The 19,996-nt window shown below is 41.8% G+C and overlaps 1 protein-coding gene across 1 annotated transcript; it reads left to right on the forward strand.

Annotated features, from left to right (window-relative positions):
• Nucleotides 1-9,748: 9,748 nt before the first annotated feature.
• On the forward strand, nt 9,749-10,639 carry LOC123988424. Its single transcript, XM_046288450.1, has one exon. The coding sequence runs from the start codon at nt 9,749-9,751 to the stop codon at nt 10,637-10,639; it is 891 nt and encodes a 296-aa protein (XP_046144406.1).
• The last annotated feature ends 9,357 nt before the right edge of the window (nt 10,640-19,996 follow it).

The following is a 19,996-nucleotide window of genomic DNA, read 5'->3' on the forward strand; positions in this document are numbered from 1 at the left end:
TCGCCTCAATGTCTTCGGCGACAGACATTTCAGGGGCTGAGTAGCGTCGCCTCATCATCAGAGACAAGGACATCTGGCATCAATTTTTTAGTGGACACCGGAGCTGACGTTTCGGTAATTCCAGCAACTATTCAAGACCGCTACAAGAGGCGAAACCTTGTACTCTATGCAGCCAATGGGTCGAAAATTCCGACGTATGGAGAGCGTCACATTGGTCTCGACCTCAGTCTACGACGACGTTTGAATTGGTCGTTTATAATTTGTGATGTCAACAGGGCTATCATTGGCACTGACCTGTTGTCGCACTATCATCTAATTGTGGACATTTCGCGACGCAGATTTATCGACGGTAAAACTCTTCTGGAATCGTCAGGTCAGATTTGATCCAAAGGCGTTCCAAAAGTAAGTCGCCTCTCTCGCGATGAGCCTTTTACCGATCTATTAACTAAATTTCCGGAGTTGTTTAGGGCAACGGTTGTTCCCCCGGAAATTACACATAGTGTAGAACATTATATAGAGACGGTTGGACCTCCTATTATCGCAAAAGCGCGACGACTTGCGCCGGATAAATTGAAGGATGCAAAGCAAGAATTCCAATTCATGGTTGAGCAAGGGATTTGCAGGCCTTCGAAGAGCCCTTGGGCGAGCCCTTTACATTTCGTTAGGAAGAAGGATGGATCATGGAGACCTTGCGGCGATTACAGGCGTTTAAATCACATAACAGTTCCCGACAGGTATCCCCTTCGCTTTCTGCAGGATTTTCCAAACTTCCTGCATGGCACCACAATCTTCTCAACGATTGATTTGATGAGGGCGTATCAGCAAGTACCAGTTCATAAAGAGGATATACCAAAAACGGCGATCATTACGCCTTTTGGGCTGTATGAGTTTCCATACATGACGTTTGGACTCAGGAACGCAGCTCAAACATTCCAGCGCTTCATGGATGAGGTGATGGCTGGTTTACATTTTTGCTTTACTTACATTGATGACATTCTTGTAGCTTCGAAAAACCCAGAGGAACATCGACAGCATTTGGAAATACTCTTCAATCGTTTGAAGGCCTTTGGTTTAGCGATTAAACCTGAGAAGTGCAACTGGGGCAAGAATGAAGTGAATTTTCTTGGTCATCGCATCAACGTCAATGGGATCGCTCCTCTACCTAGTAAAGTCCAGGTGATCAAGGAGTATCCTGAACCGTCAGACGCCAAATCTCTAAGACGATTTTTGGGAATGATCAATTACTATAATCGCTTCCTGAAGGGAGTTGCTACTATCCAGGCACCATTACAAGTTGCCATTTCCGGGTCGAAACGAGAAAACTCAGATCTCATCGTTTGGACTGACGAAATGAGACGAGCGTTTTGCAAGCTCAAGGATGAGTTGGCCGAAGCTACTTTGTTGGTTTTTCCGGACTCAGACGCTGAGCTTGCGTTGCAAACGAACGCCTCAAACACTGCTGTCGGCGCTACTCTGCAGCAAAAGTCAAACGGTTTTTGGAAACCCTTGAGTTTCTTTTCGAGAAAACTAACTCCTACGGAAGTTTAGGCCGTGTTTAGGGCTATCAAACACTTTCAAGACATTCTTGAGGGACGCACCTTCCACGTGATCACGGATCACAAGCCTTTGATTTTCGCTTTTAATAAGAAGATGGATCAATTGTCTCCAAAGCAGACACGGCAGCTCGCTTATATTTCGGAATTTACTACTGATTTTCAACATGTTGCAGGTGAAGAAAATTGTGTTGCAGACGCGCTTTCTCGCATCAATGAAATTGTTAGGCCTTTGTCATTGGACACTGAGGAAATAGCGCGTGAGCAAGCAGTAGATGAGGAGCTACAAACACTGCTCCAATCCACTACAACGGCGCTGAATCTGCGAAGGTTCAATTTGACTGGTTCAGATCAACCTTTATTCTGCGATGTCTCCGACCAAGGAATTAGAACTTATATTCCCGTTTCGCTTCGTAAACGAGTTTTTGATCTAGCTCATCACATGTCTCATCCAGGAGTTAAAGCCACGAGATGCTACATTTCGGAGAAATTCGTGTGGCCTGGATTGAACAAGGACATTGCAGACTTGGTTCGTTCCTGTTTAACTTGTCAGCGCGCGAAAATCCAAAGGCATAACAAGTTTGCAGCGGAAAAGGTCTCGGTGCCGGACAATCGTTTCGCATACATTCATGTAGACATTGTTGGACCTCTACCTCTTTCGCAGGGTCACAGGTACATTTTAACTATGATCGATCGTTTTCCTCGCTGGCCCGAAGCCGTTCCGATCGTGAACGCGACAGCTGATGTGGTTGCCAAAGCGATTTTCACGCACTGGATATCAAGGTTTGGTGTACCCCGTTTAACAACCACTAATCGAGGTTCGCAGTTTGAAGCCGCACTTTTCGCTGCCCTGGTGAAGCTCATCGGCGGCCGGCGCTGTCGCACCACCGCCTATCACCCTCAAGCGAATGGTCTCGTGGAAAGATGGCATCGTTCCCTTAAGGTAGCCATTTCATGTCATTCGAGCAAGGATTGGAGCGAAGTTCTTCCAGTTGTCTTGCTGGATCTGAGGACGGCTTATAAAGAAGACTTGAAGAGCTCTCCTGCCGAACTTGTGTACGGCACGACTTTGAGGGTTCCTGCAGAATTCTTTGATTTGGAAGAACTAGACAGTGACCCGCAGATTTTGGTGGAAGAGTTTCGTCGACTTATGCGAAAGTTACGGCCAACACCGGCCGCTCATCACGTGAAGCCAAGAATTTTTCAGCACAAAGATTTATATAATTGTTCTCATGTATTTCTGCGTGTAGATGGATCGAGGCGCCCGCTCGAGCAACAATATACAGGTCCTCACCGAGTTGTAGAAAGAATTTCGGTTCGAGTGTTTTCTGTTGACATTAACGGGAAAACTGAACAAGTGTCAGTAGAAAGACTGAAACCTGCGTACACCGTGGTAGAGCTTGATGATTCTAGTACCAGTGCAAATACAGCAAGCGCATGCGATTCTGGAACTTCCCCGTTGAAAGTTTACCCTGGTCGCTCGTCAGCTGGATCAAAGATTGTAAGGTTCGCTGATGTCAACCAGGTACATTATTTGAATTAATTTTATTTAAAATTTCTTTTTCTTTTAAAAGGGGGGAATGGTGTGGCGGCGTCGCGTCGTCGCCTGTGCATTTCCGCTTCCTGCGCTCTATTTCAAATTATTTATTTAACTTTTATTCAGTTGTCCTGAATTGCAATTGTTTTTCATCCTCCGGCATTGAAACACGTCGTTTTAAATCGGAGCTGTGATAATTTCAGAATTGCATTCCTTGCTGAATTTTCTCTTGTGAGATTTCCTTTTTAAAGTGCATTTAGAGATCCCTTGAACTTTAGTGTAATATCTGTATAGTTCCAAGTTAGTTGTGTTTCGCGTTCGAACGCCTTCGCCTTCTCGGTTGTTATAACTTTTGAGATCCTTGCTGTTGTTAAATATTTTTGTGATATTAAAACTCTTTAAGTTTAATTTTAATTCATAAATCTGTTTCGAGTTCTTTGCGATTAAATAATTATCAATCTAATACATGAAGTGTGGTGAAGGAAAGAAGAACACGCATTTACTGACAGAGGTTCCACATTACCATCACCCCACAGACTTGTAGCGGTCGATAGAGGTCTTCAACGATGGGAGAAAATAAATTTGACTGGAATCTTGCTCACTTTGTTTTATTACAATCCTTATATTCGTTGCACAATAAAACGACCAGCTACTTCAAGCAACGCACAAAAGAGAGTGAGTCGTCAGGCGTCCTTAAAAGAACGAGCGCGTCCATACAAGCTAAGCCTACCAACTACTTAACAAAAAGTAACTAACCTAAGACTAGAATTAACTACACTAACTAAACTAACTTAAGGCGATGCGAGCGTCGAGGCCGAACTCCGAATTCCGCGTCGGTAAAACAGTCAACGTTTCATCGAAAATTAGGCTGAACAGAAACTGATTTCAGCGCTACCTCAGTTATTGCATCCAACTAACAGCATGCTATTCTACGTCACTCTTCGCATACACCTAAATGACACACGGATGCTACGATAGCTATATGTATTATGTACGATGAATCAGACCAATTTTTGCGTGTCGCCGGAGAAACCACAGTTTCTCGAGCGAGTTCGGCTCGCCTTTGATGTCGTGACAGCCGAGAATCGAAGCAGCGTCCAGGGAAAAAAGCAAGTTTAAATACCCGTGTACGTGTGAGACAATACTAACGCAATCAAAATTTAAGATTAAAACCTTCTTATTTTTGAATTTTTTTAAATGAAAATGTTACTAACGTATTTGTGAGATTTTTCTGATTAAAACAAGATCAAACATGACATAATTTGAATTATAATTATTTATTTACTTATTTATACCTAAATAAGTAAAAATAATGCAAATTATATGGTGTTTGGTCTTATTTTAATCAGACGAACCTTACAATTACATTGGTAAAAGTTTCATTTAGCAAAAATGAAAAATAAAAAAGTTATTGTTGAATTAATATTGTATCACTCAAATGTTTTTTCTTAGGCCCTTTAATTCTCGGACCTCTTTCTCTTTCGCTATTTGTCCTTTTCTACGTTCGCCAGCATTGAAGAACTCGCTCCAGCCGTGTTGTTCTTCCAACATCACATTTTCGTTACCTATTCATCTAATATTTGGGCGTAACGCAAAATCAGGAGAGTCCAGCATAATATCACATTCTATGCTGAAAAAACATACTAACTTATCTGTCTAAAAAAATTTTAATAACTCTGGCAACAGATTTATTTTCGGGGTGCTTTTCATAAGTAATCAGTATTTCACCAAATTGTTTAGAATATCAATTTTTATAACATATCAAAAAATCATTGAAATCGGGAAGGACGTATTTGTTCTTCAGTTTCACTAAAAAAAAGAATAATAATAGCAACAAAAAATAATGATAGTACGTCTTGTGACACATGGGTTGAAAATCGCTATCCTAGTCGATAGAACGATGCGTGAAAAAAAAATTTACGCGTCGGAGTTCATCGCCTCTTCGAGACTCGAACTTCCCATTCTCCACGATACATTGTATCGTCGTCGACGGTTCGGTCGACGCATACATATTCACATATACGAGCTGCGAATAAGCGCGCGGTCGAGCGCAGAAAACGAACGAACTGTGCCCTACCGAAACAACGAGGAACTAAATTTGTGGTCTGTTTTACCTTCTTGACGTCTTTCGCGAGTGAAAAATCAACGAAATCGTAGTTTTCGGTTTTTGTCTAAACGAAAGGTTGTACACCAACCCCTGAGTGCTCGTTTTGCTCTATCCGACCCAAAGAATGGCGCTCTGGTCTCTATTTGGACATTCGTTTCGCAAAAATGTTTATATTACAAATAAATTAATGCAGGTGAGTCCGATCCGCCATTTTCTTGACTGTGGACAGACACAAATTTTAATATTTTATAACTTTTTGACGATTTGGATAAAATAAGGACCAGAGCGCCATTCTGTAGGGCCTCCTGGACACGTCCCTCAAATTTTTTTGCATTCTGTTTAGAAATGACGACGAAAACCGAAAACTCGCGTCTGGGGATTTTTCTAGGGACTGTCGGTAAAGTTTTCGACGCTAGCATCACCTTAAGGCGATGCAAGCGTCGAAAACTTTACCGACAGTCCCTAGAAAAATCCCTAGACGCGAGTTTTCAAATTACGTCCTCATTTTTAAACAGAATGTAAAAAAATTTGAGGGACGTGTTCAGGAGGCTCTAAAGAATATTTGTCTGGTCCTTATATTATCCAAATCGTCAAAAACTTATAAAATATTGAAATTGCTGTCTGTCAACGGTCAAGAAAATGGCGGATCGGACTCACCTGCATTGATTTATTCGTAATATAAACATTTCTGCCAATAGTTTGTCCAAATAGGGACCAGACTGATATTCTTTGGGGCGGATATAATAAAACGAGCACCCAAGGGATGATGTACAAGTCTCCAGAAAGAAGTAATTTGAAAACTACGATTTCGTTGATTGTTCACTCGCAAAAGACGTCAAAAAGGTAAAGCAGACCACAAATTTAGTTCCTCGTTTTTTCTGTAGGGCGCAGTTTGTTCGTTTTCTGTGCTCGACCGCGTGCTCATTCACAGCTCGTATATGTGAATATGTGTTCGTCGACCGAACCGTCGACGACGATACAATGTATGTATCGTGGAGAATGGGAAGTTCGAGTCTCGAAGAGGCGATGAACTCCGACGCGTAAATTTTTTTTTCACGCATCGTTCTATCGACTAGGATAGCGATTTTCAACCCATGTGTCACAAGACGTACTATCGTTATTTTTTGTTGCTATTATTATTCTTTTTTTTAGTGAAACTAAAGAACAAATACGTCCTTCCCGATTTAAATGATTTTTTGATATGTTATAAAAATTGATATTCTGAACAATTTGGTGAAATACTGATTACTTATGAAAAGCACCCCAAAAATAAATCTGTTGCCAGAGTTATTAAAACTTTTTTAGACAAATAAGTTAGTATGTTTCTTCAGCATAGAATGTGATATTATGCTGGACTCTCCTGATTTTGCGTTACGCCCAAATATTAGATGAATAGGTAACGAAAATGTGATGCTGGAAAAACAACACGGCTGGAGCGAGTTCTTCAATGCAGGCGAACGTAGAAAAGGACAAATAGCGAAAGAGAAAGAGGTCCGAGAATTAAAGGGCCTGAGAAAAAACATTTGAGTGATACAATATTAATTCAACAATAACTGTTTTATTTTTCATTTTTCCTAAATGAAACTTTTACCAATGTAATTGTAAGGTTCTTCTGATTAAAATAAGACCAAACACCATATAATTTACATTATTTTTACTTATTTAGATATAAATAAGTAAATAAATAATTATAATTCAAATTATGTCATGTTTGATCTTGTTTTTATCAGAAAAATCTCACAAATACGTTAGTAACATTTTCATTTTAAAAAATTCAAAAATAAAAAGGTTTTAATCTTAAATTTTGATTGCGTTAGTATTGTCTCACACGTACACGGGTATTTAAACTTGCTTTTTTCCCTGTACGCTGTGTCGATTCTCGGCTGTCACCACATCAAAGGCGAGCCGAACTCGCTCGAGAAACTGTGGTTTCTCCGACGACACGCAAAAATTGGTCTGATTCATCGTACATAATACATATAGCTATCGTAGCATCCGTGTGTCATTTAGGTGTATGCGAAAAGTGACGTAGCATAGCATGCCGTTAGTTGGATGCGATAATTCAGGTGGCGTTGAAATCAGTTTCTGTTCGGCCTAATTTTCGATGAAACGTTGGCTGTTTTACCGACGCGGAATTCGAAGTTCGGGCTCCACGCTAGCATCACCTTAACCTAGATGACGCATGAGGAGTTTTTCCAGCGCGGCACGGGCGCTATAGACTGTGGCGACCAGCGTTGCTGGCGTTCGACGCGCCATCATATGTTAGCTAGGTTAAGTTAGTTACTAGTCATACGTTAGGAATTTTTAGGTTAAGTAGTTGGTAAGTCTAGTTCGTAAGACGCGCGGCCTTAGAAGTGTAACGTGAAACGTTATCACGTGAATATGTCTAGAGTGGTATGGCGACATTGACATGGGAATATTTATCGATAGTCTATTGTATCGATATGCCTTGAATGTTCTTCGAGGACCTTTTTTATCGATGGTTATAAATTAAGAGCGGAGTTTAAACCATCTGCGTGTACACTCATATATAAAATAAACAAAGCCTAAATTGTAAACCCCTCGACGTGGGTGATCGAGCTGGGGGAAGGCCGCAAATCCAGAGAATGGAATAGTTTCACTTCTAAAATTCCTGAACGACTAATTTATGATAGACCATAGCCAATTCGTTGTTTTCGACCAAGTCACGAACGGTCCTTAAAAGCTACTAAGTCTTTTTTGATATCCTGTCATTTCATGCACTCTAAAGCCGGGTATCCACCAGTATCAAACGCCCGTATCGTATCACCGTTCCGAACCCTTTTGAATAGGCAGACGTTGCCTCGTTGCATGCAACGGCATGCTGCGGCGCGGACAACATTTCTTCGTTTCTTGATATAAACGGTTAGGCAATAGGACTGGGCCACTACAGGCGAGGAGTTTCGTTTTGCTGCGTGGCGTTCCAAAGGAACGGAGGCAACAGATCCATCCGAAAAATTTGTCGATTCTTTGCTGTTGCATCGAAGGAAAGGTTCATGCGTTGGCACTTGACATAGCGTTTCGTGCCGTCACTTGGGTTTCAATTTATTTGAAATCTTGTGGTATTATTGGATTCATTTCAAAAGCGATGAAATTATTTATGAATTTAATCTAATTTAATTTAGACAAATTTTATCGTCTAAATATATTTAAACAGATCAATTATCTTCGGTGCTACGCTGTACATAAAAGAGCAATGTTAATAATCACCTGTGTGATTATTGAAAAAGGACAATGTTAATTTTCCAGAGATTTTTCCGTTGCCGAGTATCGAAAGTTCTATTGGTCTGTGATACGGAGGCGAAGGAACGGGCCGATCCGAAAATTGTCGGTTTCTTGTCGTTCAAAGGATTGGTTCGGAAACCACTTGAAACGTAAAAACAACATACCCAGGCGAAGGCCCGAAATGCTATGTCAAGTGGAAACATGACACTTGAGGCACGAGATAATATGATTTGGAATTGGATACATCAGTGAGATAATACTAATGCAACGACTGAACTTTGTTATTTTTCATTTTTTTCTTAAAAAACTGTTACCAAGATATTTGTGACGTTTTTCTGATTAAAATGATACCAAACACGATATGGTTTGGATAATTACACTAAAGAAACAGCATGCAGCAAATCGAAATTTCTCGCCTATAGGAGTTTATTTCAAGACACGAAGAACTATTGTCCGAGCCGTAGCACGCCGTGGCATGCAACGAGGCAACGTCTGCCTATTCAAAAGGGTTCGGAACGGTGATACGATACGGGCGTTTGATACTGGTGGATACCCGGCTTAAGAGGGTCGCAAAATTTCCTCAAGAGTTGCCTTTTAGCAAGTACAAGGTCTTGTCGTTTCCTATTTTCTCTGGGTCCCACGCTTTCTTGTAGTACATGTGCGCTGCAACGTTCTAGCGTTTTGGCGGAGCGCCTCCACTTCCACGCGCCTGAGGGTGGACCACAGCCAGGAGAAGGGGCCCACACAAGACGGGGTGGACTCCTCCACCATTGGACGAGGGATGACCCAGAGGGAGGATCCAGGATCCACGAAGGAAGGGGCATCGACGGACAACGCGCGAAGATCTCCTCTGCCAAGCGTAGAACCGGTAGAATGATTTTGTCACTCGATTAGCAAAGTTGTTCTCACGCTGCAATCCAAACGGAATTTGATAAATTCAAAGTTTTGCTCAATTTACTGAAAATAAATCACGAAATTGAAACAGCGAATTTAAACAGTTGTTTAATTCATTTTCCGCGCCTTGCGAACGGAGCGCCTCCGCGCTCTACGGATTATCATACCTGCGCCTTTAAATCCCCAGAAATCCCTATTTTCCGCGAACGGACACGTAACAGAAGTAAGAAGAAGATTATTCCCCTCTGTATCTCTAAAATAACAAGACAACAAGCGTTGTGCAATAAAGAGTTACGTTTAGTGCCAAAGTGTATATATTTATTCTTCCTGGGACAACTAAACCACTACATTGATGCCGTAACTTAAATCTGGAGGAATCTAAATCTTTTTTTTCGATAAAAAGGAAGAAAAGGAATGCCCGAAAGCGTTACACCGAAGAGCGCCGTTAAAAAGGACGCCATTACAAGGGACACATCCACAATGGACACAAGGCAAGAGGTAGAAGCGCACGAGTTTAGAAACGTGAAACTTCCTGCCTTTTGGAAAGACGAACCGCGACTTTGGTTCAAAATGTTGGAAAGGGAGTTTACCGCTTATAATGTAAAAGCGGACGCCGTAAAGAGTTCGGCGGTCGTCAGAAACTTGGACCCGGCGACCATGAAAATTATCCTGGATGTGATCGAGGCTCCTGAAGAAAAATCAACATATGTCCATATCAAACAAGCGTTGATAGAACGCCTTGCGAAAAGTGACGAAGCCAATTTGCGGAAGCTCCTCACTGATTTAGAGCTGGGAAATAAAAAGTCCTCGGAGCTTTTAAGAGAAATGTCCCAGCTCACAGGAAAAAACGTCGGGGAAAGCGTGTTTTGGACGCTTTGGATACAGAGACTTCCCACTAGGGTCCAGGAAGTGTTGGCGATTGTAGTTGACGCCGACCTTGACCGATTGGCGAAGCTCGCCGATAAAATTTCGGAACGTTCGGGGGTGGCGGAGGTGGCCGCCATTTCCGACTCAAACCATGGCACGAGGGAATCAAGAAAGGACACCATGCCGGGGCGACAACATGGCGATTTAGCGGCCATCGCCCAAAGGTTGGAGCACCTGGAAGCACGCCTTACGGGGCGCTATCGCAGCGGCAGCGGCAGCCGAAGGCGATTCTACAGGCGAAGAAGCGGTTCCCGATCCAAAGAGGTATCCCGGGACAACGGATATTGCTATGTTCATGGCAGATTCGGCGAGGAGTCGTGGCGATGCCGAAAACCGTGCTCATGTACCGGCCCGGACAAGAGGCGTCCGGAAAAGTAAAGGCGGCGTCCCAGGTCGAGGCACTAGGAGACGGCCTGCAGAAGTACCGCCTCATCGTCACGGACCCATCAACGCGCATCCAGTATCTGGTGGACACAGGCGCGGATGTGTCGGTCGTGCCAAGAGCGTTCGGAGGTAAGAGTCTGGAGGCCGATATTTTCAAACTGTACGCCGCGAACGGGGCAGTAATAGATACCTATGGTGAGAAATTATTATCGTTAAATTTAGGATTACGTCGCGTTTTTTCCTGGCGATTTGTACTGGCAAACGTTGCTAAGCCAATTATAGGGGCAGATTTCCTTCATTTTTACAACCTGTTAGTTGATTTACGAAATAAAAAGTTACTGGTCGGAAATACAGGTATGTTTAGAAAAATAACAGTTGCAAAAAGTGACGTACCTACGGTATCTACTATAGATCGAAATAGTATTTTTAATAACATATTAAAAGAATTTATAGAGGTTACAAGGCCAGCAGCCAGGAAAAATATTAAATCCGATGTGTTTCATAATACTGAGACAAAAGGTGCCCCGATCGCAAAGCGGGCAAGACGTTTGCCTCCGGAGAAGGCCAGAGTGGCGCAGGCAGAATTTGAGCAGATGCTTAAAGATGGTATTTGCCGCCCGTCAAAAAGCCAATGGGCCAGTCCTCTACATATGGTCCCGAAAAAATCGGGCTATTGGAGACCGTGTGGGGATTACCGCAGACTGAATGGCGTGACCGTACCGGACAAATACCCATTGCCACATATTCATGATGTGGCACATCAATTCGATGGATGCAAGGTATTTTCTGTAATAAATTTAATGAAGGCGTATTACCACGTTCCGGTGGCGCCGGATGATATTCCGAAAACAGCAGTAATTACGCCATTTGGCTTATTTGAGTTCACGGTCATGCCGTTCGGTTTATGTAATGCGGCTCAAACCTTTCAGAGGCATATGGACTCGATACTCCGGGATTTTGATTTCTGTCACTGTTACATAGACGATATTATTGTAGCATCCCCAGATATAGAGACTCACGAGAGTCATTTACGCGTTTTATTTGGTAGACTTCGAGAACATGGTCTAGTAGTTAATGTCGCCAAGTGTATTTTCGCGAAAGAATCCGTAGAGTACTTACGGTATAAGATTAGTAGTAAAGGAATCGCTCCGTTGGAAGAACGGGTAAAGGCAATTCAGCAATATCAAAAACCGAAAACCATTAACGAGTTACGCCGTTTTTTGGAGGTTATAGGTTTCTATCGTAGATTTTTATATAGAGCAGCGGACTGGTTGGCTCCCCTGAACAAGCACCTCAAGGGTGCTAAAAAGAAAGACAACAGGCTGGTGAACTGGGACGATGAATCGGAAAAAGCTTTCGAGGAAACTAAAAGGCAAATAGCTGCAGCATCATTATTATGTCATCCTAGGGAGAACGCGCCTTTAACCTTACGCACAGACGCGTCAGACGTGGCAGTCGAGGCCGTTCTAGAGCAGTTCGTAGATGGTACATGGGAACCGCTCGGTTTTTTCTCTAGAAAGTTAGAAAAGGCTCAATTAAATTATAGCGTGTACGACAGAGAGTTTTTAGCCATCTACAAGAGCCTCAGATTTTTCAGGCATTTTGTAGAGGGCAGGAAATTGCGTATACTAACGGACCATAAACCGTTGGTATATGCATTTCTGCAAAAAGCTGACAAAGCCAGTCCGCGACAAGTCACGCAGCTAGATTATTATATATTAGTCAATTTACTACTAAAATCGTGCATGTAAACGGTAGAGAAAATACGGTAGCTGATGCTTTTCCTAGATTGCAAATCATAGAAATGCCTGTCATTATCTCGACAGACGAGTTAATGCAGGCACAGGCGGAAGACGAACAGCTAGCTAAAATAATAACAGAAAATTCCAACAGGCGGAACTTCCAGAAAATATTTTTGGACAGTTCAGAGAAATACCTGTACGGAGACATTGTAAAGAATAGTATCAGACCTTATGTGCCGCAAAATTTTAGGAAAAAAGTATTTAATAATGTACACAACCCATCGCATCCTAGTGGAAGAACAACTAGGAAGCTGGTAGGGAAAAGTTTTGTCTGGCCTTTTATGAATAGAGATATAGCCGAGTGGTCTCGCACTTGCATAGCGTGCCAACGAAGTAAGGTTCATCGCCACAATAAACCAGCTTCTGAAGAAATAGAGATACCACAGGGTCGATTCAAACACATTCACATTGATATAGTTGGACCATTACCCATCGTTAACGGATATCGGTATTGTTTAACCATCATTGATAGGTTTTCCAGGTGGCCTGAGGCAGTACCACTTACAGATTGTACGGCAAATCAAGTAGTTACAGCTTTATATTTGAATTAGATCGCGCGGTTCGGAGCGCCAGCAACCATTACCTCAGATCAAGGTTCACAGTTTGAAGCGCAATTATTTCAGGCGTTAACAAAATTGTTAGGTTGTAATAAAATTAGGACTACGACATATCACCCTCAATCGAATGGAATGATCGAAAGATGGCATCGATCATTAAAGGCAGCAATAATATGTCATCAAAATAAAAATTGGGTTGAGATACTTCCAACCGTGTTGCTGGTTGTTACTAGTTTTAAGGAGGACATCAATGCATCTGCGGCGGAGATGTTATATGGTACTGCCATCAGACTACCTGGAGAATTTTTCGTCACCGTGGAGGAATCAACTGATCCACAGATATTTTTAGAAAAGTTCAGGCAACACATACGTCAGGTTAAACCTAGTCCAGTTGCGAACCATAATAAGCCGAAAATATTTGTTTAAAAAGCTTTAGACACGTGTACACATGTTTTTGTTCGGGTTGACGCAGTAAAGAAACCCCTTGAGGCGTCGTATGAAGGTCCGTTTGAAATAATCGAGCGGGTCACTGAACACATTTATAAAATCAATTATAAGGGCAGAGAAGCCAATATTTCAGTTGAGAGATTGAAACCAGCTTTCTGTGAAGCCTCGAGAGAGGATTTGGTGATAGAAATACCGAAAACGTATTAAAAAAGAACAGTGAGATTCGTAGACGCGAATATTCTCGCCCGCGGGTCCGTCACGATTATTCGCCGGAGATTCCCTACAAAGGAAATAAGAAATAAAGAGATATGTAATAATTTAACATATGTTCTTTATTTTTATAATAATATTTTTCAAGGTAATTATTGAGATTAGGTTACAACCTCACCGATTTTGTTGAAATTTAAATATATTGTAAAATTCAACATTTTGAACAACTTTTTACTATACATATAACCGCCGCTCGGCCTTGGTTTTCGAGATATTTTCGAAAAACTGTCGAAACTAACACATTGAATTCTAGCCATCCATGTGTGTTCCTGACAACGTACGCATTAGTATGGGATCGCCGCTTTTCTACTGTTTCTGTAGGCAACAGCACGACGACCGATGACCAGTATATACCTTGTATACTTCTGCATTCATGATTTCAATGTATCGTAGCTATAATGGCAGCTAGGAATTTAATATAGCCTAACCTAACCGAATCTACTCTACTTAATCAGTGAATTAAATTAGGTTAGGGTAAAGTGATATTCTGGTCGCCTTTAAATTTAATTTTTAAGCCCACTCGTAATATATGTATATATAAACGAGGAACATCGTGAAAATACGGCCGTTAAAAATTAAGATCAGAAAACTTAATTAAAAAATTTAAATTGTTAATATATTATTTAAATAAATGACTGTTAACTAACACACAGTTTAGGGAAAGAAGAGTTCATACTTTTCTGAGAGCTGTTTCTGGTATGAGAAACATCCGACACTTTTGAAACTTTTACAGGTAATAGTTAAATAGTAAAGGTACTAAACATTAGGTGTCCTATTTAACAATTAAGTAGATATTATTAATAGCTATGGAATATTGGTATAAATGAAATAGAAATTATTTTACACTTTTTAGTGTATTTCGAAGTCGGATTTGTTTTTTGTTAAAAATTATTTTATTTCACACTTTTTAGTGGAACCTGTAGTATTTGTAGGATAGTGTAAGGTGATTTTGGGTTTCTGTTGCTTAGCTAATAACCATAAACCGAAAAAAAATTGACCGAATTTAAATTATTAATAAACAACAAATTTCCTAAATTTTTACGAGTGAGATCATCGCGGATATCCAGGGTGTCACGCGACTATCTCGACAGCCGAAGAGGGATGATTGCTGAGGTGATTCTGAACAACTTTTTCCTTTGCCAAAATGTTGGTTTGTTTTCGAGTTATCCACAAAAAACACCGACCAATCCGAACGCGTACAGCGCGCGGGCTCAGGGACTGCAATGTCGGCTACGAAAACCGGGCCTGACGTAGGTCGCTAACGAACGGCTCGGCACCCCGTTGGCATCGCACAATGAAAAAACTGAACTGGTAGAATATTTTTAGTTGTTGTTTAGAATGAATACGGAACCTAATATCTTGTCGCCTGTCATAATGTACAAAAGGAAATTCTAAGGATTCTAAACAACAAATAAAAATCTTTAAAATGAAATAATTAATAAACGTTTGAATTGGAGCCTACGTTAATGATGAAAAATTTGAAAACAGTTTAAATGAAACTTACTCAATTAAATTAACCTGCTACGCTAAAAGCAGATAATTCCCACTGGGTTACTGGGTCGATCCTGAACATTCGAGGAGGGAACACATTATGAAGAACAGCTGATCTCCAAACAAGATCATTGAACTCACTCAACCACACAGTCACTATCACCTTTCACAGAATTTTCTTTCAGGCAAATAAACATTTTTATTTACTGTCACGTTGCTTTTGCACTGGATACAAATGAAAAATGCAATATTTCGCACTACTTCGTAACGTTTTTACGACATGATTGGTCTTCCTTTCCAACTTCAAATGGGACTGCTAGCTTGAGCTTCTGCGAGATCTGTTTCGCTTTTTGTCTTTTTCTAGATTCAGAAATAGGTCAAGGTTCGTGGTCATAAATCTGTTATTCTCGGTTATCAAGTGTAACTGAAAGAGACTCGTGTCGACCCTTTGAAGTCACCGAACGTAGAAAAGGACAAAGAGCGAAAAAGACGTCACAACATTCAAGCTGGCAGTCCCATTTGAAGTTGGAAAGGAAGACCAGTAACGTCGTGAAAACGTTACGAAGTAGTGCGGAATATTACATGTTTTTCATTTGTGTCCAATGCAATAGCAACGTGACAGTGAATAAATATGTTTGGTGAACTTGTCAATGAGGTCCTCCCCCTCCGATTTTGATGATTTTTAAATATATTGTAAAATTCGATATTTTAAGCAACTTTTTCCCTCTAAGCTATATGTCGGACTCGATTGGTTTGCGAGATATTCGCGAAAGAATATTGTTACTGTTGGAGACTCGCCCAAATGTGTGCTGCCGAACGCGCATGAGCTGGCGCGACGGGCAGAGCTAAGATGGCGCCGGCTGACAACACGAGCGCTGCGCGAGCAACCGTCTTGACACGCATCATTTGTACTTGGATACTCTCGTCCGCTCGTGAAAACTCCAACACTGACGCTGCGGATTTAAGACATTTTGGGAAAAACGACGCGGAAAAGGACAATGACGGACCCAATCGAGCAGATCAAAGCCCTCACGGCAGCTGTGCAGAGTCTCCTCCAGCTTCAACTTCAAAACGAAGGCGTAGGAGGCAGACCTTCTGTACCATCTAGATCGATATCCTCGATTGATTTGTTCAATCAGCTCAGTACTCACGTGGAGAAATACGCATATGCTTCCGCCGACGAAACGAAGCCGTTCGCAAAATGGCTGTTACGATACGAATACACCGTCGTTTCGGAAGCGGCATCTCTGCCGTCAGAGATGCAAACCCGCCTAGTATTAGACAAGCTGGGTCAAATCGAGTTCGATCGACTCCTGGATCACGTCGCGCCTACAGATCCGTTGAAAATGACACAAAAGGAGTTGCTCGACACTTTGAAGGAACTGCTTCGAGTTAAAGCGCCTATAACACGAAGACGCATCGAAGTGTTGAACCATCGTTACGATAGATCAGTGCCAATCAACGAGTACATCGATAGGATTAATCGTCATGCAGCTGAGTTTGATCGTGCGAGTCTATCCGACGAGAACCTAAGAACTCTGCTACTTCTACAGTCCTTTTGTTTCTCTCAAGACAACGAACAATTAAAAAAGATCGCTTTGCGTGTTGTGGAAAAAGATAGTTGCCGAGCTCGAGGCTCACATGAACGTTGCTAATGGCTTAGAAACTCTTGAAAATCCGGTTAAAAGTTCACCGGTAATGGCGTTAAGTGTGTCTAAGACTAAACCTAAATTTAAGAATAAACTACAAAACGACAGTGCGGTAAAAAACCAACCTAAATCTAATACGTCCGTTAAGTGTAACAGTTGTGGCGGTGCTCATCCGAGATCAAAGTGCAAATTCCGCGACGCGATATGCCACACGTGCTCTAGGACCGGCCATATTGCTTTGGTGAGCCGCGTCGATCTGAAAACTCTAAAAACTGTCGGTAAAAACGGACACGTCGTGACGCAAGCGATTTCCGCGATCGACAAAAACAGGAGGCGCTACGTAACGGCCTACGTGGGTAACAAAGATGTTCGTTTACAGTACGATACCGGTTCGGACATCACGATTATCGGCCGGGACGTGTGGAGTCGTCTAGGATTGCCAAAAGAAGTGACGGCGGAAACCGTCGAAAACGCTGGTGGCGGCAGACTCGATTTAATCGGCAGGTCCCGTACTCCGATTCGTGTGCTTGGACGCACTGCGCATATCGACATCGACGTCGCAGCGCAAGACGGGGTAAACCTTTTCGGGTTGAACGCCATCGATAGTCTGGAGTTATGGTCCGTGCTGCTGAGCGAACTACACTCGGAAAACTCTACCTTTAGTGTTAAACAAAAAACTACAGTATAGACCCGTTATAAGCAAAACGCTCAGGACCGGACTTTTGCCTATAACGTGTAGTTCCACCATTGTTTGATACAGAATTGCCTCGAAATAAGCAAGTGGCTCGGGACCGAACAGTCTCGTCGAAACCACGTAGCAATAAACACATAGAAATTCGAAACCGCTAAGGTTAAGGAGAGGTATTATCAACATCTTTCGCCGCGCGGTTAAGCTGTGTGTAACGACCCCACAAGAAAAACAATACATTTTTATTTTATTTTTCTTTATTATATTTCATACAAAGTGTCTAATTTAATTTTTATTGTTAATATTTAATGTATAAAATTTTAGTAATAAACATTTTCATTTTCGTCGATAAGACTTTAGTCGATAAACGTTCACAAGATAAAACAGATTATCGATAAATTATCGACGTCTGACCGCGCACGCGCCAGCGCAACCCCAGTGAACACATAGTGGGGTGGAATTCTAGAGAGGGGATGCTGGACCACCACATGATGGGGAAAACCCAGCTACCCCAAGAACTCTATGCGGAAAAAAAGTGCCGACTCAGCAAGATCTGAGTATAAATAGAGGCGTTCCGTACGGTTTCAACCGCAGATCTTCTCAGACCTCGGTCTGAAGCAGACAATACTCTGAACAGTAGAGAAGAGCTTGCGCTGAACTGCTTAGGCAGCGATAGAGCGCGAGTTATAGCTAATTCCTACTCTTCCACTGGTGGCGTGCAGTACTACGGGTCAGGCCTCCTATCCACGGTACGCAACGTGTTACACAGGTGTTACGCTAAGCCAACATTTCAAGTGTAAAGAGCTAGCGAGGAGCGGAGCTCCTTGAACGGCCTGCGTCTAAACACAGCTCTGGTATAACCAGAAACCGATTGCGACCTATAGGAAAGGTTAACTCGACTCCGATAGTTTTGCACAAACCTCTGGAATTTAGTTTCCATAATCAGTATTGAAATTTAAACAGAGTATTGGCTGTACAAGAGGACTAAGCCACATTCGCGTCAGCGCAATTAATTACTATCGATAACTATTACAATTTATTACTAATTACTAATCATTAACTACTAATTACATATTTCTTATTGTATTCCCAATTTAGTGCGAACTAATTATAATTTCTTATTGTATTCTTATTTCTAGCCGTACTTATTGTGATACTAGCGATTTTGTTTTATAATTTAATATTCACTTACCTTTTATTCTTGAATAAACAATTTCCATTAGTTTCTAGCACATTAGTGTTTGGATTTCACTCCTTAACCGCACACCACACGAACCCATAATCCCTGAAATACAGAATACGAGTCGCCTTCTAAGGGAACCGCTCTCCCTACAAGTCGGTGCAGTGACGTACTCACTCTGGGTCGTTACAAGTGCGATGCACTTGGAAGTTTCCCAGCTTAACCGCGCAGAACAAGGGAAATACGATTTTTGTTTTACCTCGCAAACAAAATACCTCTCCTACCTGCAAAGCATGCGTCAGCCGGTCCTTCCACCAAAGAATGAATGCAATTAAGAACAAAAGCGATTGGAATTGAATGGAATGAATTTGTTTGAATGATTATGAAATGCGAGGGTTAGCGTGACAACCACTGTAGTTTGAAATCGTCGACCGACGCGACGTTCAAGAACGTTCGAGACAAAGATCGACTAGGGCAATAAATACCGGCAACAAACATCTGATAAACGTTAAATGTAAAACGTTTCGTATATACGCGATTTGACGATAACTATAAAATATCGATTGCCTTTTTCCACGTAAACCGCCGAAACGCGAATAAAGAACGGAATAACTAATAATCATTCAATACAACAAATTAAACATCTATCATAATTAGACCTTCTTCGATACTGGAAACATTTATAAAAGCCTCTTTGATTAACGAATTCAAATAAAACCAAGTCGTACTACCTTTCGAACATTCCAGAAGCATTAGAATTGCGACGCACGAAATTCATGTAGCGTTAGCGGGGTAGGAGGAAATAGACGACATTAGACAAAGCAGAAATGAAAGGTCAAGAGGGGATGAGAGACGAAGAAGCACGGCCAGATAACCCAATACGCACGGGATTTCCCCTCCGACACGTACCCTGATTTGCCAAATGATGTTCCCACTTTGGGGTACCGATCGTGGGTCGAACCCTGAGACACGATCGCTTAACTGAGGCAAATCACTCTTCGCCGAAAAATCGTGAGGTACGTGACGGGGAGCCCGTGTTCACGTCGAGCAATAGTTTTCGCATGAAAATTGTAGTGATTAGCTGACCGGTAAAGACCTTGTAAAAGACAGAATGCCGGGAGATTGCGATTCTCGTTTTCCGCGTAAAGGACTCATACGAATACGTTAAATTCTTTTCATACTTTTCAATCATCTATCTTTTCTCTTTCTTTTTAAATCAATCGTTAATTAATATTTTCTTTTTTCGCGTTGCATCGTTTAAAATTAG

This window comes from Osmia bicornis, chromosome 13, assembly GCF_907164935.1.
Source record: "Osmia bicornis bicornis chromosome 13, iOsmBic2.1, whole genome shotgun sequence".
In the NCBI taxonomy this organism is placed as follows: domain Eukaryota; kingdom Metazoa; phylum Arthropoda; class Insecta; order Hymenoptera; family Megachilidae; genus Osmia; species Osmia bicornis.